This window comes from Rhinolophus ferrumequinum, chromosome 27, assembly GCF_004115265.2.
Source record: "Rhinolophus ferrumequinum isolate MPI-CBG mRhiFer1 chromosome 27, mRhiFer1_v1.p, whole genome shotgun sequence".
Classification (NCBI taxonomy): domain Eukaryota; kingdom Metazoa; phylum Chordata; class Mammalia; order Chiroptera; family Rhinolophidae; genus Rhinolophus; species Rhinolophus ferrumequinum.
The window spans coordinates 19,624,079-19,651,887 of record NC_046310.1 but is presented as its reverse complement, the minus strand read 5'-3'; the positions used below and the strand labels follow the sequence as shown (position 1 = coordinate 19,651,887).

The window sequence follows — 27,809 nt, the reverse complement described above, 5'->3', positions numbered from 1 at the left end:
GGGTCTTTTGTGGTTGAAAGCAAGGAAGTTATTATGTCCTGTGGTGCCCAAGTACAGCCTGTCCTTTCATTTTGCCTCAAGTGTTTAAACAGATTTTAAAGGGACATCATATTCAAATGTATTAAAGATGCTAACTTAGGGAGTTCTGTTAAATGTCTGGATTTTCTGATTTTATAATTCCCTATAGGCCCACATGACATTTTTACATCCAAAAAATCTTAGATTTTACTATAGAAATGAAGGTGAGACAACTGTTGTTAAGACAATGAAATGACTGTGTGAAAGCATGTTTATGTTATGAATCTATATTGAGTAGGATAAAATGCTGTTTTAATGTTTTATATATGTGCAAATATATATACATATATTCCCACATGTATATTTGGTAGAAATGATGTTGTAATATGACAATCAAGAACATTTTATCATGATTGAATTAATAGTTTAAAAAATTTTTGTATTTTTAAATATAGCACGATCAACTTTACACCTGGGCTGCAGTTAGTCAACCCACACACTCACTGGATTACACAGAAGGGCAGTTTCCCAGGCGAGTCCCGTCTGTTTGTCCACCATCTAACCCTCCTGATGAAGAACTCAGGCCCACGAGTGCTGAAACAGGTAGGCCCCTGGGACCAGTGAATGTTCTAAATGTGTGACAGATCATGCAGTGCTTACTGGGTAGTGAGTTTGCATTTCTCTTCAAGGTATTTCTTAGAGTATATTCTACAGATAACAGATAAAATCATAGGAAGGCTTATGAAATTGAAAATTCTTATGCCCCACCATTAAGGCTGCTGAGTTGGAATTTTGGGGAACGGGACACTGGAATTGTCCACTTATTATTGTGTGTCGTAAAGTTTGAGAACCACTATTTCAGGCATCCAGCTCTAGTCATCACCTGAGGTTGAAGCACCATGACTTGTGTGGGCTAAGGGAACTCCCAAGGGAAATCGCTGTCCATTGCCTTTCTTCCTTATTGTTTCCATGTGCTTTTCTTAATCCTTTTCTCTACCTTCAGGGATACTGAGGAGAGGGAATATAGAGATACATGTTTTGTTAAATCTAAAATTGAAGTAATCTTTAAAAATTTCACAGCCTTCAAACATAATATTTATATTTCTTTAATTTTTTTTCTCTCGTTGTACCTTTTGTTGTGCAAAACTGGAAAAGCACTTTATATTTGTCATACAGAATTAAGAATCATAATTGTTTAAAAATATTTTATTGAATTCTGTTGTTTTATTCCTTATGTTTTCATTTTGCATTGACATGCACTGCAGTCTTTCTTGGATAGCTCTTGGGGGTCCGTGGGCCCTAGGTGGATGGAAATTGGCATCTGTGTGCTTTGTGACTTTTCCTGAATGGACACAGACTCATCACTGGCACGAAATCTGAATCTGCATTAACTTAGTGAACACCACTTGCCCAATTCTAGTGGCTCCCTGAGATCCTGGCTCACCTAACTTGCGTACCACTGGTAGCTCTTTCAGCAACTGAACCTTATGGGCAACCAACAGGTGGCAGATCTGGCTGTGCCATTGGCCTTTTGGTGAGCTACCCCAAGTTTGGTACTAGTGGCAGCTGACCTCAGTTCACAGCCTGGCCTCTCCCATGTGCCTCCAGATCCAGCGTAGTCAACAGCCAACTGCGAAACGCTTTGTTGCTCTTACCACATAGCCCCAGGCCAGTCATAGCTGCTGACCTTGGCCTGCCTGAAAGCTCCTCCCAAGAGGCCCCAGAACTAACACCCACTGGCCAGCTTCAGACCACAACAGAGCACCACTGGATTAGCCCTACAAGTGTCACGATCAAAGGGTGGTGTCGGCAGGCATGAGAGCCAACTGGGGTGAATATTGCTTGGTTGGGATCAGCCTTCGCACAGTTGATCATATGCTGTGGTCCTGGTCAATACTAACAGCTGACCAGGGGACTGTGCTACTGGATCCCATAGGACATCTACTACATAAGACCACTCTACTAAGACAGGGAGACATAGCAGCCCTTTCTAATACAGAGAAACAAACATGGAAGCAGCCAAAATGGGAAGACAAAGAAACAAGTCCTAAATAAAACAACAGAACAAAGCTCCAGAAACAGGACTAAACAAAAATGGAGACAAGCAATCTATCAGACAGAGTTCAAAGCACTGGTTATAAGGATGCTCGGAGATGTCAGGGAGTACTTCAACAATGAGATAGGAAACATTAAAATGGAGATAGAAAACACAGGAAAGAACCAATCAGAAATAAAGAATACAATATCAGAAATGATGAATACATTAGAGGGAATCAATGATAGATTTGATAAAGAAGAGGATCGAATCAGCAGTTTAGAAGATAATGTAGCAGAAAACACCCAATCAGAACAGCAAAAGGCAAAAAGGACCCAAAGAAATGAGGACAGTTTAAGAGACCCCTAGTACAACATCAAGCATAACAACGTTTGCATCGTAGTGGTACCAGAAGGAGAAGAGAGAAAGCCAGGGATTGAAAACCTATTTGAGAAATACTGAAGGAAAATATTCCTAACCTGGTGAAGGAAATAGATATGGAATCCCGGGAAGTACAAAGAGTCCCAAACTAGATGAACCCAAAGAGGCCCACACCAAGATATACTGTAATTAAAATGTGAAACATTAAAGATGAAGAGAGAATCTTAAAAGCAGAAAGAGAAATGCAGATAGTTACCTACAAGGGAGCTCCTATAAGACTGTCAGCTAATTTCTCAACAGAAACTTACAGGCCACAAGCGATTGGCATGAAATATTCAAAGTGATGAAAACCAAGAACTTACAACCAAGACAACTCTACCCAGGAAAGCTATCATTTAAAATTGAAGAAGAGATAAATATCTTCCTAGACAACAAGAAACTAAAGCAGTTTACCACTACCAAACCAGTATTACAAGGAATGTTACAGGGACTTCTTTCAGAAGAAGGGGGTGGGTGGGGAAAGAACATACATATGAGTAATAACATGACAATAACTTTGTAGTCATCAATAATCACTTTAAATGTAAATGTATTAAATGCTCCAATCAAAAAACATAGAGTGGGTGAATGGATAAGAAAACAACACCCATACATGTGCTGTATATAAGAAACACACTTCAGATAGAAAGACACACACAAACTGAAATAAAAGGATAGGGAAAGATATTTCATGCAAGTGGAAATGAATAAAAAGCTGGAGTCACAATACTTCTATCAGACAAAACAGACTTTTTTTAAAAATAAGGCTATAATAGATAAGTACATTTCATGGTGATAAAGGGATTAATCTAACGAGGATATGTAAACAGTTATGCACCCAACATAAATATATAAAGCAAATATTGACCAACATAAAGGGAGACATCAACAGTGATACAGTCATAGCAGGGGACTTGAACTCCCCATTGACATCGACGGGCAGATCTTACAGACCGAAAGTCAACAATGAAATAGGGGCTTAAAATGACACACTAGACCAAATGGATTTAATTGGTATTTGTACAGCATTTCACCCCGAGACAGCAGAATGTACATTCTTTTCAAGCACACATGGAACATTTTCCAAGACAGACCACATGTTAGACCACAAAAGAAGTCTGAATAAATTTAAGAGGATTGAAATCATATTAAGCATCTTGTACAATTATAATTGTATGAAACTAGAAATCAATTAAAGGAAGAAAACTGAAAAACACACAAACCCATGGAGGCTAAATAACATGCTACTAAACAATGTGTTAAAAATGAGATCAAAGAAGAAAAGAAAATACTTGAAAACATAAAGACCTCAAATCTATGGGATACAGTGAAAGCAGTCTTAAGAGGGAAACTCATAGCAATACAGGCCTACCTAAAGAAACAAGAAAAATCTCAAATACATAATCTAACCTTATACCTTAAAAAAGCTAAAAAAAAAACAATAGCAAACAAAACCCAAAGTAAGTAGAAGGAAGGAAGTAATAAAGGTCAAAGCGGAAATAATCAAAATAGAGTCTACAAGAACCATAAAAAAGGTCAATTGAAACCAAGAGCTGGTTCTTTGAAAAGATGAACAAAACTGATAAACCTTTAGACACATAGGTCAATGGAACAGAATAGAGAGCCCAGAAATAAACCCATGCCTTTGTGGTCAATTAATCGACAACAGAGGAGGAAAGAATATCCAGTGGGGTAAAGACAGCCTGTTCGATAAATGGTGTTGGGAAAAGTGGGCAGGTACATGTAAAACAATGAAACTGGACCCCCTTCTTATACCATATACAAGAATAAATTCAAAATGGATTAAAGACTTAAATGTAGGACTCGATACCATAAAACTCCTAGAAGAAAACACAGGCAGTAAACTCTCTGACATTTCCTCTTTGTAATATTTTTTCCTGATATATCTTCTTGGGCAAGGGAAACAAAATAAAAAAAATAAAATAAACAAATGGGACTACATCAAACTAAAAAATTTTTGCACAGCAAAGGAAACCATCAACCAATCAATAAGTCAGCCTACTGATTGACAGAAGGTACTTGCCAATGATACATCTGATAAGGGTTAATATCCAAAATCTAAAGAATTCATACAACTCAAAACCAAAAAAAATGAGCAATCCAATTAAAAAATGGGCAGAGGACCTGAATAGACATTTCTCCAAAGAGAACAGAAAGATGGCTGATAAACATGTGAAAAAGGTACTCAACAGCACTAATCATCAGCAAATTAAAACCGCAATGAGATGTCATCTCACACCTGTCAGAACAGCTGTCATCAATAAATCAACAAACAACAAATGGCGAGGATGTGGAGAAAAGGGAACCTTCATGCACTGCTCCTGGGATTGAAAATTGGTGCAGCCACTATAGAAAACAGTATGGAGGTTCCTCAAGATACTAAAAATACAACTACCTAACGACCCAGCAATTCCACTCCTGGATATTTATTCAAAGAAATCCAAAACAGTATTTTGAAAGATATATGCACCCTTATGTTCATTGCAGTTATTTACAATAGCCCTGATGTGGAAGAAACCTAAGTCCACATTAATAGATGATTGGATAAAGAAGATGTGGTACATAAAAACAATGAAATCTTACCATTTGCAACAACATCGATGGACCTAGAGGGTATTATGTAAGTAAAATAAGTCAGACAGGGACAAATACCATATGATCGCATTTATATTTGGAATCCAAAGATCACAATAAATGAAAAGACAAAATAGAAACAGACTCATGGATACAAAGAGCAAACTGAAGGTTGATAGAGAGGGGGAGAGCTGGGATGCTGGGTGAAAACGGTGAAGGGATTAAGAAGTAAAAATTGGTAGTTACAAAATAGTCATGGGGACGTAAAGTACAGCATAAGGAATATAGTCAATAATATTTTAATAACTATGTGTAGCACCAGGTGGGTGCTAGACTAATTGGCAGGATCACTTTGTAAATCATGTAAATGTCTGACCACTATGCTGTATACATAAGACTAATGTAAAATAATGTTGAATGCCAACTGTAATTGAAAAAAAAAAAAGAGCAGTTACCAGCTTTGTCATGTTAGGCAAGTTCCCTATACACTACTCACTTTCTTCTTCACCTGTAAAATGGTGATAAGAATAACATCTACTGCATAGGGCCATTGTGAGAATTAAATGAGTCAGTGTATGTTAAAGTAGAGAACTGGCATTCGGATTGCAGTCACTGACTGGGTATAAATTTTTGCTGCTGTTATTGTAATTATTATCATTATTTCATGTGTTCCTTTCCTCACGAGTTCCTTTGAAAACCAACAGTGACCCAGTGTCAACATTTTATTCCCGGCCCCTGCCCAAAGGTCTGCAAAGGGAGCCTCGTGCTCATAACACCCTGTTCTTATGCCCATCTCTGGATGGATGCATTTCCCTATTTCTTTGTGCTGAGTCACTGAATGGGGGGGCCTCACCCAACCCTGTGTCGTTCCCCTTTCAATGTCCAAGGCTTTTGAAACAGTGCGTAGTGTTTACCTGGAGGACTATATTTCCTGAAATGAACAGCGAATGAGAGCTAGGATGTAGGAAACATTGTTTTATGTAGGGCTCTGTGTGTGTCATAACACAGAGTACCATTGATCGAAGTCCAAGTCCTTCATGCAAAGATCTTCAGAGAGGAGGGGATTCTAACATAACACCTAAAAGTAAAGGTAACACACAAAAGCATATTTAGTCTGAAAAGAAAAAGCACAGAACTAAAAGTATTGACCCATTAAATACATTGTTCTGTTTTTTATGTTAAAAATTACTTACTCGTGGGAAGTAACCAAGTATTGTTATACAGGCATGTGCCACATTAGGATGTTTTGATCAATGGGGGACCACATATGTGACGGTAGACCCACAAGATTATAACGGGGTTTAAAAATTCCTATCACATAGTGATATATGTCATAGCCCTCATAACGTTGTAGTGCAGCACATTACGCATGTGTTGGAGGTGATGCAGGTGGCAGCTAACCTACCACTACGTCTGTCGTATAAAGGAATAGTGCATATAATTACATACAATACATACTTGATAATAAATGACTGTTACTGGCTTATGTATTTACTGCTATGCTCTACTTTTGGTAATTTTTAAAATTTTATTTATTTTTGTTTATTTTATTGGGGTAACATTTGTTAATAATATTATACAAATTTTAGGTGTACAGCTTTATAATGTGGGTGTATACTCCCTTGTGTGTTCACCGCCTGAAGTCTAAGTCTCCTTTCGTCACCATATATTTGATCCCCTTTATGCATTTTTTCCTTTTCCCACTTCCCTTCTTCTCTGGGAACCACCATTCTGTTGTATGTAACTGTGAGTTTGGGTTTTTGGTGGTTTATTTGTTGCTTTTTGTTTTATATCCCACCTATAATTGAAATCATATAGTTCTTGTCCTTTGCCATCTGACTTATTTCACTTAGCATAATACTCTCAAGATCCATCCATGTTGTTGAAAATGGCAATATTTCACATGTTTATGGCTGAATAGTGTTCCATTGTGTATATGTATCATATCTTTATCCAGTCATCCATTGAAGTGTGCTTGGGTTTTTTCCATTGTTTTGCCTATTGTAAAGAATGCTTCTGTGAACACAGGGATGCATATATTTTTATGAGTAAGTGTTTCCAAAGTTTTTGGGTAGGTACACAGGAGAGGGATTGCCCGGTGATACAGTAGCTCTATTCTTAATTTTCTGAGGAACCGGCAACTTTACTGTTTATTGTTTGTAAAAGTCTTTAGGTGGAGTTTTTAGGGTTTTCTATACATAAAATCATATCATTTTCAAATAGTGACAGTATTACTTTCATTCCCAATTTGGATATCTTTCATTTCTTTTTCTTGTCTGATTGCTCTGGCTAAGACTTTTAATATTATGTTGAGTAACATTGGTGAGAATGGGCATCCTTGTCTTGTTCCTGATCTTAGAAGTTTTCAGTTTTTCACCATTGAGTATATTAGACTGAGGGTTTTTCATATATGGCCGTTAGTATGTTGAGGTAATTCCCTTCTATACAGTTGTGTTTTAATTATTAATAGATGTTGTATCTTGTCAAATGCTTTTTCTGCATCTATTGATATGATTGTATGATTTTTTATTCTTTATTTTATTTATGCAGTATGTCACATTGATCGATTGTGTATGTTGAACTATCCTTGCAGCCCTGGAATGAACCATACTTGATCATAATGGATAATCTTTTTAATGTATTTTTGTATTTGATTTGCTAGTATTCTGTTTAAGATTTTTGCATCTGTATTCATCAGAGATATTGGTCTGTAGTTTTCTGTTTTTGTGCTATCCTTACCAGGTTTTGGTATCAGGGTAATTTTGGCCTCATGTAATGAGTTTAAAATTAGTTAGGAAGTATTACCTTTTATTCAGTTTTTTTTTTTTTTTTTTTTTTTTTTTTTTTTTTTTTTTTTTGGTGGGGGAGAGTTTGAGGTGGACAGGTATTGATCATCTTTGAATGTTTGGTAGAATTCATTAGTGAAGCCATCTGGTCCTAGACTTTTGCTTTTGGATGATTGCTCCTTCCTTCCTTCCTTCCTTCCTTCCTTCCTTCCTTCCTTCCTTCCTTCCTTCCTTCCTTCCTTCCTTCTTTCCTTCTTTTTCCTTTTAATCTGTTAGTTATCTATCCACCATGTATTCTTTAAGACATGGCCTATCTAAAAGGATTGATGTGGGTGTGTTCAAACCAGGTTGCTTCTACTTCTTCATTGTAGTTAATCTTTCCATCATCCTCTTATTCCTCTTAACACAATCGGGGCATAACATATTATCTTCTAGGTCTGCGTATGGGAAAGTGCAGGCCGGCAACAGGAAGAGAGAGATCATCTTCTTAGGAGGGTCAGGCACCCACGCCTGACCTGCATAGAACTGCAGGCGAACCCAGCCCTCCCTGTCTGCCAAGAGAGGCCTGCCATGGACCGCACCACCTGACACCAGAGGTTTGCAGCAGAAAGTTCTCAGCAGAAGTAGGAATGGGACATGAATTCACCGCCTTAGGTTGAATGGCTCTTGCAGCAAGTCTTGTCCATGCTGCCAACATGGCTTCCTGAGCTGAAGTTATCACTTTAACGCTATTGGTTATCACTTTAACGCTATTTGCTCTCTCTCACTCATCTTACAACTTTTCTTAATCCTTGCTTTCTTGGTCACCATCCTGCATTTCTTAGAACTTGACTGCAGTGTGGCCTCCTGTAGTGTTTCAGGAATGTTTTGTTTTTCTTCAGAGTAAGCATGTTCCTTGAGCCTCATATAAGTGTCTATTTACTTGCCATAAGTACTCAAATCAAATTGTTGGTACCAGTTCCGCAAAGTGTCCCAGCGCACTTTATTAATTGAAGGCAAAATGGTTGGCAAGGGGAGGATTGGTTTTGGACAAGCTTTGAACTGTTCACTTGTTTGAGGAAGATAAACTTCATCATCTGTCCTAGGAATCTTCAGGTTGTCTTCTGAGATTGAAGAAAGGCTTGGTTCCATTTGATGTTCTTCATTAGGTTCCTCACTAACTGGAACCAATGTGAGAATCACACTTTCTTCATCTAATTCAACCTCAAAGAAATCCTTTTGCTGCTGTCAAAATTTGAATTTGGCATTCCCAGGATCACTCAGAGGACAGCAAAGCAAGGACAGTTGGATGTTTGTTTCAATTTCCTTACTGCCGATCGGTCTATTTAGATTTTCCAGTTCTTCATGATTTAGGTTAGAAAGGTTATGTATTTCTAAGAACTTGTTTATTTCTTCTAGGTTATTGAATTTGGTGGAATACAGTCCTTCATAGTATTCTTATATGATCTTTCTATTTCTGTGGTATCTATCATAATTTCTCTTTTATTTCTGATTTTGTTTATTTGTATCTTTTTTCTTTTTTCCTCATGAGTCTAGCCAGGTGTATGTCAATTTTATTAATCTTTTCAAAGAATCAACTCTTTGTTGCATTAAGTTTTTCTATTTTTGTTCTCTTTTTTATTTAATTCTGCTCTAATTTTTATTATCTCCTTCCTTCTGCTGACTTTGGGCTTCATTTGTTCTTTTTCTAGTTCTTGAAAATGTAATATTAGGTTGTTTATTTGTGATTATTTGTTTGTTTCCTGAGATAGGCCTGTAATGATATAAATTTGCCTCTTAATACTGATTTTACAGCATCCAATAATTTTGAACAGATGTATTTTCATTTTCATTTGTTTCTATGTATCTTTTGATGTCTCCTTTTATTTCTTCTTTGACCCAGTTGTTCTTGAGTATCCTGTTGTTTAATCTTTATGTAAATGTGGATTTTCTCACTTCATTTTGCAATTGATCTCCAATTCCAAAACACTATGGTCAGAATATGTTTGGTATGATTTCAATCTTCTTAAATTTGTTGAGACTAGATTTGTGTCCCCACATATGCATATAGTCTATCCTTGAGAATATTCCATATGCACTAGAGAAGAATGTATAAGCTCGTGTTTTGGGATGAAGGGCTCTATAAATGTTGATTATGTCCTTTAGTCTAATGTGTCATTTAAGGCTGATATTTCCTTATTGCTTTTCTGTTTGGATGATCTACCTATACGTGTTGATGGGGTATTTAGATCCTCTGCCACAATTGTGCTTTTGTCAGTTTCTCCCTTTAGTTTTGTTAGTTAGTTACTTTATATATTGTCATGCTCCCTGATTGGAAGCATATATATTGATCTGTTATGTGTTTTTGTGTTATTGTCCCTTTTATCATTATGAAATGTCCATCTTTGTGTCTTGTACCTTTTTCATCTTGAAGTTTATTTTGTCAGATACAAGAGTGATTACACCCGCTTTTCTCTGGATGCCATTTGCTTGGAGTGTCATTTTCTACTCTTTCACTTTGAGTCTATATTTGTCCTTGCAGGTGAGATGTGTCTCTTGAAGTCAGCATACGGTTGGGTTTTGTTTGTTGGTCCAGTCTTCCTCTCTGCCTTTTTATTGATGAGTTTAGTCTATTTACATTTAGAGTGATTATTAGCATATGTGGATTTCCAATAGTCATTTTATGTTTTGTTTTGGGGTAGCTCAGTGTCTCATTGTTTCTTCGCCGTTGTGTTTCTGCCTGTTATTTTAGTTTGGTGTTATTCTGTGATTTTTATTCATCTGTTTTTTCTTTTATTATGTTAGATGTCTCAGTTCTGGATTTTTTTTTTTTTTTGGTGCCGTTACCATTAAATTTATGTAAATAAAGTTTCATATATACAGTAGTCCTTTTTCTTCTGCATGCATCTTGTCTCCATTCCCCTTTGCAAATTTGGACCTTTATCCCCTCCCCTTTTATGTTTTTGTTGTCACAAATTATCCCTATTTATTCTGTCAGTTTATTTCTGAGTTGCAGTAACAGTTGTCTTCTTATTCTCTTTTTCTTTTTTATGTTTCTATCTCCTTTAACCATTGTGCTGTAATAAGTGTATAGTGCCTCATTCTGAGTAGGGATTGCAATTTCCTGCTTTTGTCTACCTGTTAGGCATCTTACTCATAGTTTTGTATCCTTTTGTCTTTTTTGTTTCAGCTAGAATAAGCCCCTTCAGTATTTTCTCTAATGCAGGACTTGAAAATTCCCTCAGCTTCTGTATGTCTGGAAAGGTGTTTATTACTCCTTTATCTCTAAAGTATAACTTTGCTGGTAACTTCTCTCTTTCAATATTTTGAATATTTGCTAACATGCCCTCCTGGCTTGTAGAGTTTCTGCTGAAAAAAATCTGATGATAATGTAATGGGCTTTCCTTTATAGGTTACTGTCTTCTGTTCCCTGGCTTCCTTAAGAATTCTTCTTTATTGTTAATTTTTGACAGTTTTCATTTAATGTGCCTTGGAGAAGGGATTTTTGGATTGAGATAATTACGTGTTCTGTTAATTATTGGATTCAAGGGTCTACTTCTTTCCATAGGAAAATTCTTGTTGACTGTTTATTTGAATAGGCTCTCTATGCCCTTCTTTTTCTCTTCTCTTTCTGGTATACCCATTATTTTTATATTTACTTTTCTGGTGGAAGCCAGTAGTTTGTGTAGAGATCTTTAATTTCTTCTAATTCTCAAATCTCTTCTTCCATCTGAATCATTTCTAGATTTAGACCTTCAACATCACTAATTATTTTCCTGATCTGGTCAGTTCTGTTTCCTAATCCCACTGTTTTATTCTTCATCTCTTTTATTGAGTTCTTCAGCTCCAGAATTTCTATGTGGTTCTTTCTTTTTTAAAACTTCCAATCTCTTTGGCAACGTATTCCTTTTGTTCATTGATTTTATTTCTGAGTTCACTAAACTGCCTTGGTGAGTTTTCTTGCTTCCCCTTGAGTTTTTTCAAAACTACAGTCCTGAATTCTATGTAATTTAAGTGACATATTTCCATGTCTTTAAGTTTATTTTCTGGAGATTTGTCATTTTCTTTGTGAGCTGCCTTGTTACCTTGTTTTTTTGTGGTATTTGATGGATTAATTCTTTGCCTTGGCATTTATGGGAGTGAATTCTGCAGCAGGTTGGTAAGAAGAGGTTTTTCTTTTGTTTTCCAATAGGTGGCACTGAAGCACAAGTGTTTTTTTGTTTTGTTTTGTTTTTCTCTTGCACTGTTCGGACTTCTTGGATCTCGGCTAGGCAGTGGAAAATACCTTGTATTCTTTGGGGAGGTAGGCATCTCCTCTCTGACCAGGTCGCCTAAGTCTCAGAACACCACCCATGTGGGGGAATGCAGTGGGCAATCGGGTTCCAAACCCGTGGAATCCAGTTGCAGCCAGTTGCAGTGCTGTGCTGCTTGAGCTGCTCCAGTTGCCCCCACTGGGATCAGCTGTGAAGGCTGTGGGCGGGGTGGGCCGGGAGAGGTTTCTGGTGTGTATGTGGCTTTGTTCTCCTCCCAGTAATGGTGACTTCCAGACCTCAGCTGTCTCACCCTGTGTCACTACCTTTGTTACTGGGATTAGCCACAGTGTTCATCTGCCACTGGGAAATTTGCTTACCAGTTCTCAAGGCTGTATATATTCTACTCTGTAACCAACATTGCTACAGTTTCTTCTGTGACTTGCTGCTAGGTTTGGGAGAGTGTCAGGGAGATGAGCTCTGAAAGGGTTGGCGGAGGCAGCCAGGCTCTGTGGCTTTGTTTTCTGCCTGGCAATGGTGGTTGCTAGAACACAGCTGGCACTTCTGTATTTGGTGTCTGCTCCGAGGCCCCATCACTGGGTTCAGCCATATTGTGTGCTGATCACTCAGGCAGGAATGCTTGGGGCCACAGAGAAGTGCACTTGCAGCTTGAATCCTCCCCTCTCCCAAGACCCACAGTGAGCTCTGGGTGGCGTCCGTGGCACCTGTCTCTGCATCCTTCCCTTCTACTATGTTCGCCCCAGTTCATTCACCTTCAGATGTTTCAATGCTCAGATTTGTCAGATGTGTTTGTGTGTTGCACGGGTTATCCTTTTTTGAATTATAGCTATTCAACTCGTAACTTCAAGGGGAGAGATCAAGGGGACCCCTCATGCTGCCATGCTTCTGTTGGTAGTTTTAAATGTACTGGGTTGTTCTTTAAAAAAACACACATTCTAATTGATGAATATTTATTGGGGACTCTGTCAGTTCCAGAAGTGAGTAGAACGCAGTTCCCAAAAGTGCCCCTGTATCCTGGGAGGTAAAGTGTTGGAAACAGGTGCCATCAGAGTTTGTATGAGAGGTGATCATTCTAAGGATGTTAGAACTAAGCAGATTTCTCAAACATATCTGCCCCATTCTGCACTTGAGCCAGCTCAGAAGCCAGTTTACTTGTTATTTGCTCCAACCATGCCATCTTTCTATTCACACCACCACTTTTTGCCATTTCTCATGCTTCTCTTTACTCTTTCTCTTTCCCATACCTTTTTTTTTCTATCTCTTTCTTTCATTCTCTATCATTTTTCTTTTCCTTACCATTCATTTTTCTTCTCCTAATTGTCCTATTTTCCTTTTTTTTAGTACAATTATTCTGTACATCTCTTTTATCTTAAAATCTTGATGCTCTACAACTCCTATAATTTAGCCGATGATTTTAAAGAGGTTTTTGGCATACATTTCTCTTAGATGTTCTATTAATAACATACTGATTCAAGAAAATAAAAAGTATAGTGAAAGGGCTGAGGATGGGAGAATGAATTCAATTCAGGTAGACATTGAATTTGACATAGGGAGACTGAGAGTGTTGGTGTACGTGTTCAAACTATTGACTGATACATGTTTGTAATTCAATGTTCTGGTACATTGTACACATTCTTATTTACCATCAGACCCCAGGACTTTGGTTTTTTTGGCAGGTAACCAGGTCTAGGGCTATAGAAAAAAAAAAAAGCTACGAAACATTTTATGCATTTCTTATGTAAAGAAGTGTTAGTGTTCCACCAGAAGGTCCTCTGGGCTTTTCTTTTACTATCTAAATAGAAAGCAGAGGAAGAGAAAAATTTCCCTATCTATATAAAGTCTCAGAACCTTATGTCGAGTCTGTTGTGTTGAGGGGGGATTTGGTGGTGACTAAAAGCAGGAAACAAAAAGGTTCCAGAATTTGGATTTGCTTTAATATTAACTGTTGGCTAGCTTGGATGTTCAAGATATTTATTCAAAATTGGCTAACTCTGATGTTAAGTTCAGAGTACAGCTTTGTCAGTATAAGAGAGAAGGATCCCCTTTTGATTAACTCAGGGAAGTACAGTATTTGTTTGGGAAAATGGTTGTATTTTAAGGCCACTTGTTAATACTCTGTTGTCATAGTGACATATTTTGGTAGGTGATTATGCCGTGCTATTCTCAATGATTTTTGTGTTGAAAGACACACTCTTAGTTGAGTTGCAGGAAATAGCTACCGGTAAAGTGGTATCTATGTTGCCTGTTATAAAAATCCCGACTCCCTCTTTCCCTACTCAGGATACTCACTCTTCACGGTGGCACCCACTTTCATGGTTTGACCATTCTTCTGATCACTCCTTTCATTCCTGCCTACAGTTACTCAACACATATTTTAAACGCCTCTGTGTTCCAGGCCCTATTCTAGAAGCTAGGGAAACAGTAAGGAAAAAAAAAGAAATCTACAAAATCTCTGTCTTTTCAGAATTTGTTTTAATTGGGTAAAAGAGATAACAAACAAGTAGGCAAACAAGTGAATTGTATAGTATATGGTGTGATATGATCCATGTTATGAAGAAAGTGACAGGGAATAGGAAGTACTAGGGAAAGGGAGGGATTGCTACTTTAAGTAGAGTGCCCAGGGAAGCTGGAGCAAATCCAGAGGGGAGGCACAAGGAAGGGGGGCCACGCAGGTATCCCAGCACTGCAGCAGAGAGCATGGCTGGTATGTGAAAGCAACAAGAATGGCAGTGTGGCTGGAGCACAGGGAGCAAATGGAAAAGGCAGAGGTGGTTAGAGAGGTCTGGGAGTGTGGGCAGATGAAAGAAGGCCTATGGGCCCGGGTAGAGATGGTGCTTTAATCTAAGTGGAATGAACACTTTCAATGTAGTTTAAGAATATGTTATACAGTTTAAATAATATGTACCTGTTGTTTTCCTATAACATTGTCACACGTATCAACTCAAATGCTGCTAAATTGGGATTGTCTAAATTATCCCCAGTAGTGACTGCTATATCTTGTCAGGTGTCTGGTCTGGATGACAGTTGTGGGTGGTGAGCCATGTCACAAGTCAAGAGACAAGCTAGTGTTCAGCTTGCCACCAACTGCTTGTGTTACAGGCCTCAGGTTTCTTCTCTGTAAAATGTGGAGGATGGAAAGAAGTGTGGTGTTCAGCCTCTGATTTATGGAGCACTGGGGGTTCCTGAGGGCCCTTTTATTTATTTTTATTTCCGTTTTTTTAAATCTTATGTACAAATTCCACTTAGAAGAAAGTGTCCCCTAACTTTAAAAAAATCCCGGATGTGGTTATCCCTTAGATTTTCCAGCATGAAGCATTTGCAGTCGCGTGGTCTCCCAAATGACAGATGGAGGCTCAAAATCTCATATTCCTCAGTTCCTTCTGGTGACCGTGTTCATTATCTCTTGTTGAAATTGGAAGGTAAATTGTCAATAGTTAGATAAGACCCTAGAGATCTCATCGTTCACGATTGGTGATTTGTACAGACTTAAGCTAAGTGAATAATATAAAATGTGAATGTCTGAGCAGGTATTTTGTGGCTAAAAGTAGAAGCCAGCAATTGAGAAAAGTAATTATGATTCATGTGTCAAGAAGGGCATAAGCCTATTCTAATTTTAAAAGCAACTAATGACATGAGTGTTGGTCGTTGTGTGTTTTGTATACTGAAAAGCAGTCCTGTACTCATAATACGCAAGTCTAACAGGAAGATAAACTGGGCACTTTGGGTACTTACAGTTAAAGATAGATTTTAATTAGTTATATTTTCTGATCGAAGAAAGGAGAAAATTTGTTCTTTAATATAATTGACTATCTTCTTCCTTTCCAACCCAGAATCTCAATCTGCTGTTTTGGAAACTCTGAAAAATTGTTCAGATGCTGTTCAGCAGGTAAGAAGATCTTATTAGGATGTTGAATCCCTTTCTCTCTTATTTGTCTTAAGTTGTGACAGACTCTGATTTCTCTTCCAATTTGCCCAGCTATCTAGACCACCCTTGTTTCAGTAAGCCTGCAGGGGAACCAGGAAGGGAAGGTTTTCTTCCATTTTAGACTTTGCAAACAAAATCGGCCTTGAAGTGGAATTGAGAACGAGCTTTTCAGAAACTGCATCATTCTATATCCAGCCAAAGAGTTGGACCCACAGCAACTGGTTCCAGCAGGAAATGGTGGCCTATCCAGGAAATGTCCTGTGGAGATATGCTTGGCCAAACTAATAGTCTCATGGACATGATTTAAAAAAACAAAGAATCTGTCAGAGGTTTTCCAAAATCAGTTAATATTCTTAAGTTGCTTTGGTGGATGAAACATTAGTTAGTGTCTGTTTACTTCCCTTAGAAACCTTTTTTTCCCCATTACTCAAAAGCCAAATTTTATGTCTTTTTTTCTTGTACCAAAAAGGACTTACTATTAAAAGAACAAACAAGAAAGGAAATACTTATATGAAATAGTAATTGTGGATAGCAATTGCTCTTTTGGATATAAAACCATCTTTGAAATTTATTTATATATTCTCCCAACTATGCTTTTGAAAATGACAGTATTAGAAATTACTAAGTAAATACTAAGTTAGAAGAGCGTTTGTTCTCTTGAGTGTGGTCTCGTTGAAACGAGAAGACTCCTACCTAAGTTCTAGGCTCAGGTCTATTTCTGGTTAATGTGTGACAGCATACTTAGGCTATTTGGGGCTTTGTGTTTTTCTCTGTAAAATTAAAGGATTTGATGATTTTTGAGAATTTTCCAAGGATAAAATAATTTCCCTTTCTAAAAGCAGCAGCACTGCATCATACATGAGAGTCGTGCTCCCCCTGGAGGAGAAACGAGAATATAACACTGGTCAGGAATTTTCATTTTATAATTCAGGGTTGCTTTTCAAAAATCCAGCTACGTAGGTTGGCCATTATCTTAAAAGTAAAGATATTCTTAAGGATAGTGTCCGAAAACGGGTTTTATTAGCTTCTTTTTGTCAGAGCAGAGACCTACATCAGGCTGGGGTACTTGGAGAGGTGCGGTAGACTCAGCTGATGGTTATCTAATAGACCGCGTGATGATTAGCCAATAGTAAATATGATTGATGAAGGAAGATTACTAGAGGTAAAAAGAAATAAAGTCAGAAATAATTCAGAAAAACAGTGCCCTCAAAATATTCTTTCATTATTTTTACAGCTTTAAAAAATTTTTTTGAGACACGACTAAGTGTCTATATATATATTATTTGTGATAATATATTAGATTTTTCTAAATTCTTATTTCCAGGGCAGATATTACCGAATTCTTTGTTATGTATGATAATGCCAATGAAAACCTGGACAAAAAGTATTCTGTGCTATTAACAATGATACACCATATACAAAATTGCTCTCTAAATTAAGATTCCAGCTATGATAAATATACATAAATGAATATATATATATATATATATATATATATATATATATATATATATATAAAATTCTAGTGATTTTCAATTTTTCTCGAGCTGTGAACCATGGTAAAATATACTGCAATAAGCAGATAACTTGATGAACTGAGTGATTTAAAAACATGATGTTACAGCTTAGAAACTGAAGGGTAAAATAGATTGATTTAAATGTCATGCCTCCTCCTTTTCTTGTTGCTAGTGAAGTGCTTAGATGTCATAAAATACAATTAAGTAATTGAGACATAACAAATTTGTAAAAAATCGAGGTTAAACACTCAACAATGATATCACTTACTTTTGGAATTATTGACCCTTTGTCATAAATTTGTTTTATGGACCAGTTCTTTTCTTAGATGATCTGTATGTGTTTCATAAGAGTCTAAAGTAACTGGCCATAAAAGTGATACAGGAAACTAGAATTAATTATCAATCTACTGTGCACCTGTTTTTTGTATTATATTGTCTTATGCAACTCTTATAATAATCCTTTAAAGTAGCTAATTATAATTTATACTTAATTGATAAAGAAAATGACATTTATAGAAGTTAGCTTGCTTAAGGTCACAAAATTGATAAAGGGTAGGATTCAGGATTTGAACATAGGTCTGATTGACTTTTATACCTCATGTTCTCGCCACTATGATAAAAATTACACTTGTACATGGGTAACTGTCCTATACCTATTTAATACTCTCACTCCAAAGTCATCACATGGGTGAGATAAGTTTACTTTAAAAGTTATTCTATTATATTTAAACTATACCATTTATAAGAGTCAGGCATCAAGATACATTTTAGAGGCATAGAGACTATACACATTTTTAAGTTTTACTTCGCTGTGCTAAATTGTGTCCTTTTTACTAACTTTAGTGCTTCACTACTCTACAGAAAATTTCAGTTTTATTTTTCATGTAATGCACGTTGCTTTTTTCTTCTTAGTCACTAGATGGCAGTTCTGTATCTCTGTAAACTACCACTGCAGAAGGAAACTAGAGGTTCTAAGCCACTTTGCTCTGTATGAATGATGAACATAAGAGGTTTTCTGGTCTGTCCGAGGCTGCCTGTGTTATTCTGTGGTCGTAATGCTAGATGTCCAGGACTGCTTAGTCAGAGGCATGAAGCAGAGTTGGAAAGCACCCTCTAAGTTTTTCTTCAGATGTGATTTCAGGCACCTGTTCTCTCAATCTGAGCACACTGGAATTTATTGAATGAGTTTTGACTTTTACTCTATTCCTGTAGTTAATAATTCTGAGAGCTCCCCATCCCTAGAAAAAACACATGACTCATAAAGCCTTTTCTCAACTACAAGGAGTAGAAGCCTGTGGTCTTGCCAGAGTCGATGCTTAAAGCAAATACAGCTGGCAGAGCTAAAAGAAAGAAGTATAGCTACTGCTTGAGCACTTTTTCATTGATGGCCCTATGGAATTAGGAAGTCTTCAAATAAAACTGCATTCTTTAGACTTCACTTACTGATTATTTTTATTTCAAGTAATATGCTCTGAAAGTCTATGTCTAAAGAATTATTTCACCAAACTGAAATAGGACTTTCTTTCAATTCTGTTTTTTATCCTTTGGTACTTGAAATAGTATTTAAACTGTAAATACCTTTACATTCTGCAATATAAAAGGAGCAAAATATCAATTATAGTCTCTAGAAACATTTGCTCCTTGTTAAAGATTAATACATAGTAGTAAGACTGGTTATCACCCAGTTTTTAAATTATTTTTTTGCTTTTGAAATTATATAAAATTGTGTTTTGAAGTACTTTCCTAAAACTCTTGATACTTTTTAAAATGTAAATGGACTAGTTGATAGGTAAATACAATAACATTTGATCTTTAAAAACTCTAGTTTTTGATAAGAAGTGATAATTATTGGGCAATTGAAAGTTGGATATCTACACATTATGATATTTATTAATTGTGAATAGCCATGTATATTAAAAAGTGATGGATAATTAAAAAAAATAGAAAACTATCAGTGTTCTTACCCCATATGTTATATAGGTTATATGTAAATAAATTATCAAAGGTCAGAAATATGATTGCGATTTGAGATAACTGGCCAAATCCTATCGCAGTCCAGTTTTAATCTCCTTTGAAATTGACTTAAAACTCTTCTCTTGGGATCCTGCTCTGATGAGTCCCCCTGGGTCTCCTGAATGCCCAATTTACTTGCAAACTTATCTGAGGAACTGAATATTCTTTTCCATTCGTTCTCGGTAAAGTATCTGTTATACTGCTCTTTATATAGTGATCACTCAGTGCAACTTATTATGAGTTTCAGAAACATCCTTATTTATGAACAAATCAAAAAAACAGCTGTGAATTGTGTGGGGTTGTCTAGTTAATGGTGTTTGAGGGATTACTCACATGTGTCTTGGTATAGAAAAGTTTAAAAAGTAAAAGAAGTATTAGCCAGATCAAGAAAATTTGTTGGGGTGGATGTAATTCTGAAGGAGAAATGATAGAGATTTATAAAAACAAGAAGCCACTTGAATTGTGTTAGACTGTATTAAACATATGAAAAGACGGGAAAATAACACATTGTGTAATGTAATTTTCTTCTAAAGTCTAACGCAAAAAGTAATATGAATTTACATGGTAATTATAATCCAACAAAACAACAGTTCACAAGACAAGTAAACAACTGAAATATAAACCAGAGTAAGAAAAATAAGGGTTAAAGGGGAGAGGGAAAGAAATGGGGGTCAGAAAACATGGGTTTGAAGTTCACCTCGGAGTCTGATCATTCTTATGTGCTCAATAAACACTTTTACCCAATGAGTCTGGGGTCGAGGAAGGTAAGGAAGAGGTGGTTGGGAAGGGAAGAGACCCAAGGATACCCATGTGGAGGCACTGATGGTGAAAATGGGTAACATTTTGGCAAAGTGTTTATCATAATACGTTAACGGGAAGGAAGCGTTTTCCTGGAAAGTACATTTTCATTTTGTGGAAATTCTGACTAGCTCAGAGAAAAAATTAGACATCTTAGCTTTAGAACTAAAGAAAAAAAGAGAAATAGTTCTATCAGTTTTAAGAATGAAAAACAGTTAGCATCAGGAAAGCAGTTACAATTTGAGATGAGAAAATGAAGAAATAATTAGATGTCACACGTTGTTTTTGCTTTACCTAGGCTGGTAGGGGTTGGCAGTGAAATGAAGTTGTATCTTTGCTCTATTGAGTGTTGGTGTAAACCTTGTTTGTGCTGGGCAACATTTTTGATGACCTGTGGAGATAGGCAAATGGTTCCAATGGCAGATCTAAAGGGATAACTCAGCTGACAAAAGTTCTCAGCTTATAAAGGATTCTTATACTTTATTGAACTTTATTGACCACATGGTGATGTACTATGTGCAAGGTATTTGTGGTAGGTATTGAAGGAAATACAAAGAACTGTAAGAGTATGGGCTCTTCCATATACATGAAAGGATTTGCAAGATGTAGTGCTATTCTGCCAAGGTAGTTAGTATGTGTTGTATGACAGAATTTAAAAAAAAAAAGGGAAATGTTGCTGAGAAATTGAACTTAAGGAGATAGCATCTTAGGAAAGGTGAAACTTCGGACAAGTCCTCAAAGTGATCATTTCTGGACAGGGGAAGGAACAAGAGTGAGTATTTCAGATAGGAGAAGAGAGTAAAGGTACAGAAGTAGAAACGAATGTGGCATTTTGGTGGGAGAGAACATGACAAGTGCAGTAGTCTCAGTTTATTTCTCTAGCAAGCCAGCTCTGCTTTCCACCACCTGGGCCTCTTCTGCCTGCAGAATGCCATGCCTTAGGTCAGTTTTATCTGGATTACTGCAATAGTCTCCCAACAGGTCTCTTTACTTCCAGTCTTAATCCCTTCTAATCTATCCACCACAATGCCTGCAGAATTATCTCTCTAAGATCCATATTTAGTGATCTCTGATTTGATATCTGCTTAGACCCATTCAGTGACTGCTCCTAACATTTGAGAAAAAATTCAGACTCCTGAGCTTGAAATAAAAGGCTTTCCCTTGCCATTTCCATTTTTAGCTTTATCACCCACTATTTACTATGTTTGGTTTTTCTAACTATAAACAACACTCTGCTTTTCAGAAAGTTTTAGCATTCTTTATGTCTACCTTTTATGTGTTTTTTCCTGCAGTCCTACCCTCCCTTTTTCTTCTACTTAATTTCTGTTTCTTAATCTATATTCTTATCAAACTGTACTTCCTCTTAGACATAGCACCTCTACCTAATACTTAGAAACAATCACAGGGAGGCAGCCAAAATGTGGAGACAAGGAAACATTTCCTAAATGAAAGAACAGAACAAAGCTCTAGAAAAAGAACAAAACAAAATGGAGACAAGCAAACTACTAGATGCAGAATTAAAAACACTGGTTATAAGGATGCTCAATGATGTCAGTGACATCTTCAACAAAGAGATAGAGAACATAAAAATGGAGATAGAAAACACAGAAAAGAAACACTCAGAAATGAAGAATACAATAACAAATAAAGAATGCATTAGATGAATCAACAGTAGATTAGATGAAGCAGAGGATCGAATCTGCGATTTAGAAGATAAGGTTGCAGAAAGCATCCAATCAGAATAGCAAAAAGAGAAAAGAATCTGAAACAATGAGGATAGTTTAAGGGACCTCTGGAACAATATCAAGCGTACCAACATTGATATCATTGGGGTACCGGAAGGAGAGAAGAGAAAGCAAGGAATTGAAAACCTATTTGAAAAAAAAATGATCAAAAACTTTCCTAACCTGGTGACGTTCAGGAAGTGCAGAGAGTCCCAAACAAGATGAACCCAAAGAGGCCCACACCAAGACACATCATAATGAAAATTCCAAAGGTTAAAGACTAAGAATCTTAAAAGCAGCAAGAGAAAAGCAGTTAGTTACCTACAAGGCAACCCCCATGAGACTGTCAGCTGATTTCTCAATAGAAACTGTGCAGGCCAGAGGGGATTGGCAGAAAAGTATTCAGTGATGAAAAGCAATGACTAATACCCAAGACATCTCTACCCAGCAAGGCTATCATTTAAAATTGAAGAAGGGATAAAGAGCTTCCCAGACAAAAATAAGCTAAAGGACTTCATAACCACCAAACCAGTATTACAGGAAATGTTAAGGGGACTTCTTGAAGGAGAAGGAAAAGAAATAAAAATATGAATAACAAAATGGCAATAAATACATATCTATCAACAATTACTTTAAATGTAAGTGGATTAAATATTCTTATCAAAAAGCATAGGGGGACTGAATGGATGAGAAAATAAAACCCTTACATTTGCAGCCTACAAGAGACTCACTTCAGATTAAAAGACACACACAGGTTAAAAGTAAAGGGATGGAAAAAGGTATTTCATGAAAATGGAAACAACAAAAAAGCTGGGGTAGCAATACTGATATCAGACAAAATAGACTTCAAAACAGAGGTTATAACAAGACAAAAAAGGACCCAGTAATCCCATTTCTAGGTGTTTATCTGAAGAAACCCAAATGCTGCGGCAAGGGAACGTGCACATCCATATGTTCATTGCAGCATTGTTCATAATGGCCAAGATGTGGAGGCAGCCAAGGGAAGAACAGATAATGGAGGTGGTACATACACACAGTGGAATATTACTCAGCCCCAAAAAGAATGAAATCTCACCATCTGCAACAACATGGATAGACCTAGAAGGTATTGTTGGGAGTACAGTTAAGTCAGAGAAAGACAAATGCCATATGATTTCATTTATGTGTGGACACTAAATAACAAAATAAATAAAACAAACTCATTAGATACAGAAAACATTTTGATGGTTGCCATATGTGAGGGGAGTTGGGGTCTGGGTGAAAAGTGAAGGGATTAAGAAGTGCAAATTGGTAGTTACAAAGTAAGTAGTCATGGGGATGTAGAATATAGCATAAGGAATATAGTCAATAATATTGTAATAATTAGGTATGGTGTCAGATGGGTTCTGGATTTATCTGGTGATCACCTCATAAGTTATATGAATGTCTAATCATCATGTTGTACACCTGAAACTAATATAATATTGTCAACCATAATTGAAAAATAAAAATATAATTAAAAAAAATTGTTTTGGTAGGATACACTGAGCTGAAACAAAGAATTTCCTGACAGCAAAGATTATCAAACAGTGCAATAAGCTGTTGACTGCAAATAAAAAAAAAATGTTGAGAACACAGATGTTCACTTTATATATATATATGTGTGTGTGTATATATATATATATATATACACACACATATATATACACATATATATGTATGTATATATATATAATACACTAAGTTGATAAACAACACCATAAAATATAACTCCTATCTCATAGGGTGTTTATGAGATTTAAATGTATTAATTTATGCAAAATGTTTAGAAGAGTTCTTAGCACATAGGAAGCTCTCAAAATCTTCAGTGTTCCCTTTGTTCTTGTTGTTACATCTGAGCAATACTCTGGTTTCCAGATTTGCTTTTATAATGTAGTTGGTCTTCATTATCTGTGGATTCTGTATTTGCAAATTTGTCTACTAGCTAAAATTTATTCGAAACCCCAAAATCGATACTTGCAGGGCCTTTGTGTTTATTTGCCGAGATGCACAAGTAGTGAAAAATTTGAGTCTTCCGATGAGCATGTTCCCAGCTGAGGTGGAACAAGGTGACATTCTGCCTTGTTTCAGCTCATACTGTAAATAAATATCCTTTCTGCATTTTAGTTGCTGACACATTTTTTACCCTTTTGTGCTTTTTATTGCTGACTTTGCTGTTTAAGGTGTACCCCCCTAGTGCAGTGCTGGAGCGTTGTTGACTAATGTTCTTACATGCAAGAAAGCTGTGATGTGCCTTATGGCAAAAATGTGTGTGTTAGATATTATACTTGTGTGTATTGAATAAGGTGACTTTAAACAGAAACGCACATGAAGCAAGCTGATGAAAATGTGACCTCAGGCTTACAGGAACCGAACTCTGTTTTTTCCGTAGGAGCAGTTGTTCAGTATTCATTAATTCCTTGTTCACAATGACTTGATAGAATATAACGACTGGGAATAATGAGCAATGACTTATGTAATCTTCTCAGTACCCCTTTGCAGTAGGTGGGGTAGGTAATAGGGTATGCACGTTTTACAAGCTATTAAAGATCTTCTGAGCTAAGTAGAGAGTTTAAAATGTCTTATGTTCAGCATAAGAGCCATGAGGTTTTGAGCAAGAAAGTACCATAATGAATTGATTTTTAAGGAACAATGGCAAAAGAATGTAGTTTTGAAAGGAAGAGGGAGACAAGAGCCTGAAAGGAGGAGCAGCTATTAAACCTTTGAAATATTCACATTGTAAGGTGAGGAGATTTTGCTAAGGTGCTGATGTGATAAAGAAAAGTTGCAGTCATAGGTTGAAATAATGGATTTGGTAACCATATCTGTGGTGTAAATTAGGCAGTGGTTCTCAAAGTGTGGTCCTTGGAACAGCGGCATTAGCAGCCCCTGGAAACTGGCTAGAAATACAAATTCTCAGGCCCAGTCTTTGACCGACTGAGTTGAAAACTCTGGCAGTGGGGCCCAGCAATCTGTCTGAAGAAGCCCTCCAGTGTGATTCTGACACACATCAAGTTTAAGAGCCAATGCATTAGAAAAACGATTCAAATATCGTACCCTGCCTAGGTAAACTGAAGGGTAAGGGGGTGATATTTGTTTGAAGGATACGATGCACTTTAAATTTAAGGAAAGAGTAGGGCAATCAGTAGTGGTGATACATGTCAATTATATCGCAATGAAAGTAAAATTAAAACATTAGGAGTGATGCCTAAGCAATCACAATATGGAAGTGAAGTATCAATGAGAGGGACAAACTTGAAAATCATTAGCATAGAGATGAGAGATGGAAGATGGAAAAATTGATGAGCTTTCTTCAAGTATACAGATAGAGGATAGCAGGCCCAGGACAGAGTCCTTGGGAGTTACTCCAGGTTTGGTACCCTACTCCCCAAAAAATCCTAAGGGAGGGAACAGAAAAAGAAATAGAGGGAAGAGAATTCAAATTATAGAAGCCAAGTGAGGAGAGGATTTTAAGAAGGAAGGGGAGATTGATAGTTTCAAATTTGTTATAAAGACCACGGTTAAAGTGAATTTGGCAATGAAGAGAATATTGGGGATTATGGAGAGAGAAATTCCAGCACAGTGGCAGCAGCTGTATGCCTTTGGATAAAGTTCCTAATTCATTCCATTGATTCCCCACGCAAGCTTTGTCCTTTATAATCTTTTTTTATGATGTTAGAGAATATTTGGGTGTTCAAGCAGGAAGGCAGTTAAGAAGTGATAGACTGAGCCGTGCTGTATATCCATAGATCATTAATGAAAGTAAAACTGTAATGAATTAGTTTTTTTCTTCCTTGCACTCATTGGGACAATGAAAGAATCTGTTGCTTTAGAGCAGGGGTGTCCAAACTGCGACCCACGGGCCAACTGCGGCCCGCAATCCATTGTTAATTGGCCCGCAGCAAATTCCAAAAATATATTTAGTTTACTTAAATAAACCAGGTGAGGCAATACGTACTTCATCTCGAGTGAGTGGCCCGGCTGTTTGTGTGTTTTACCGCACACGGCCCTTGGTAAAAAACGTTGAAAAAAAGTTTGGACACCCCTGCTTTAGAGTATGCTGCACTTTTAGCTCAAATAACTAGAGAGAAGATGCAGAAGATATAAGGGAACCAAAAGGGCTGTTTACTTCCATTTTTTCCAGATCCTTTTTCCCAGACATGTTGTTTATTACTTCCATTGTGGTTCTTTGATAATGATGGTGACTTTAACCTTCCCATCAATCAAATGATCAATTACTACGATAAAGAGATGTTGAAAGTAATACAGCAGCTTCTGATTTCTAACATAATCCCTGTCCCGTCCACCGCACATTTCTCATCGCTGCAATGAAGGGATTGGAAGGAATTGGTCTTATTCACTCCAGCTCAAAAATACTATTTCCATAATTCATCATCTGTTTCATTGTAAGGATTCCAGAGATGCCACTGTCTGTATGTGAAACTGTTCTTTTCCATATGTTCTACTTTAAGAAGTCCTAGGTAAGTTACTTATCACTTACCATATTTTCTGATGTTCTTTCTTGAAATTCCCTTTCAAACTTGAGATTGATTGTGCTTTATTTTGGTGCATAATCTTATCTATTTAAAATCTGAATTTCTTTTAGGATCATGTATAGTTTATCATAATCTGAAATGCCATTGGTTTGCTCCAAAACCTTAGAATGTTTTAGAATTCAGATAAGACAAATAGAGAATTTATATGCTTCCGTGAAGAGTAGGATTCATATTGTACAGATGTCGAGAGGTATCCTACTTGCCAGTAATATGGCCTTAGAATTGAACAGAACAGGAATATTTGTCTATGGCAGAAAGTGAATTACGTATCTCGCACTAACATTTACAAAACAAATGATCACAGTGTTAACTTACCGATAAGCTGTTTTTACATTCTAGGCTTGGAAAATATCTTGCTTACATAACAAACATAATAAAATTTCAAAGACAAACAAATTCACTTTTCAGCAAAAGCTTTGCTTGAGTGTATCTTGGCTTCCTTTTTGACAGTTTTAGCCTTAATGTTATAGTAATGTTTTCTTTTTCTGGGAATCAGATAATCTTGTATTTGGAAAAATATTTTTGGTGAACGTTTTATTTTTTAATGGCAACTTGTATTTTGTGAAATGCAAGTGTTCAAACAATTTATAAGAACTAAACATCACCACCCACATATAAGATTATACAGGAATGGAAGAATTTTGGCTGACTTATTGTATATATTGTTCAGCCAAAGTAAGTGAATGGCAGACTACCTATAATGATTTAGGGGTTTGAAGCAATACTTTTAAATACAGATAATATTAAACTTGGCAATATATAAAGTATATTATATAATGTGTTGACCAACTAAAATGGATTGCTTTCCTCCATTTATAAGGATGCACCCATTATATAAATTCTGTACAAAATTACAAAGGTCACTTTTTTCCTTTTAAGTATTTATTTTAATTTTTAATAGTGAGAATCATTAGCATTGGAAATGCTGTCTTTTTGAAAAATGTAAAAGTCTAGAGAAAATAAGAGGAACATTTCTCTAAAGCTAAGCCCTTTGAGGATATGATAGGCCTCTGTCTAGTCGTACCCTGAAGAGATGGAAGATTAAGTACCAGGCACAGGACCCAAGGGGACAGGCTTCTAACTTGAGGGCTTTCCATGGACAACACAGTGCCTGGCAGGCTCTTAGGAGATTAAATCTGGGCTTTATCTGTGGG

At 36.7% G+C, this 27,809-nt stretch overlaps 1 protein-coding gene and 1 pseudogene across 1 annotated transcript in view; one reads left to right on the top strand and one right to left on the bottom strand.

The window, feature by feature from the left end:
* Positions 1-27,809, top strand: part of FMN2 (formin 2) — a 331,660-nt gene that overhangs the window by 80,516 nt on the left and 223,335 nt on the right. The window contains exons 3-4 of the mRNA XM_033099694.1: positions 474-621; positions 15,935-15,990. Of these exons, the coding sequence (XP_032955585.1) occupies positions 474-621; positions 15,935-15,990 (204 nt within the window). The remainder of the gene's footprint in view (positions 1-473; positions 622-15,934; positions 15,991-27,809) is intronic.
* On the bottom strand, positions 8,209-9,101 carry LOC117018601 (developmental pluripotency-associated protein 2-like; annotated as a pseudogene).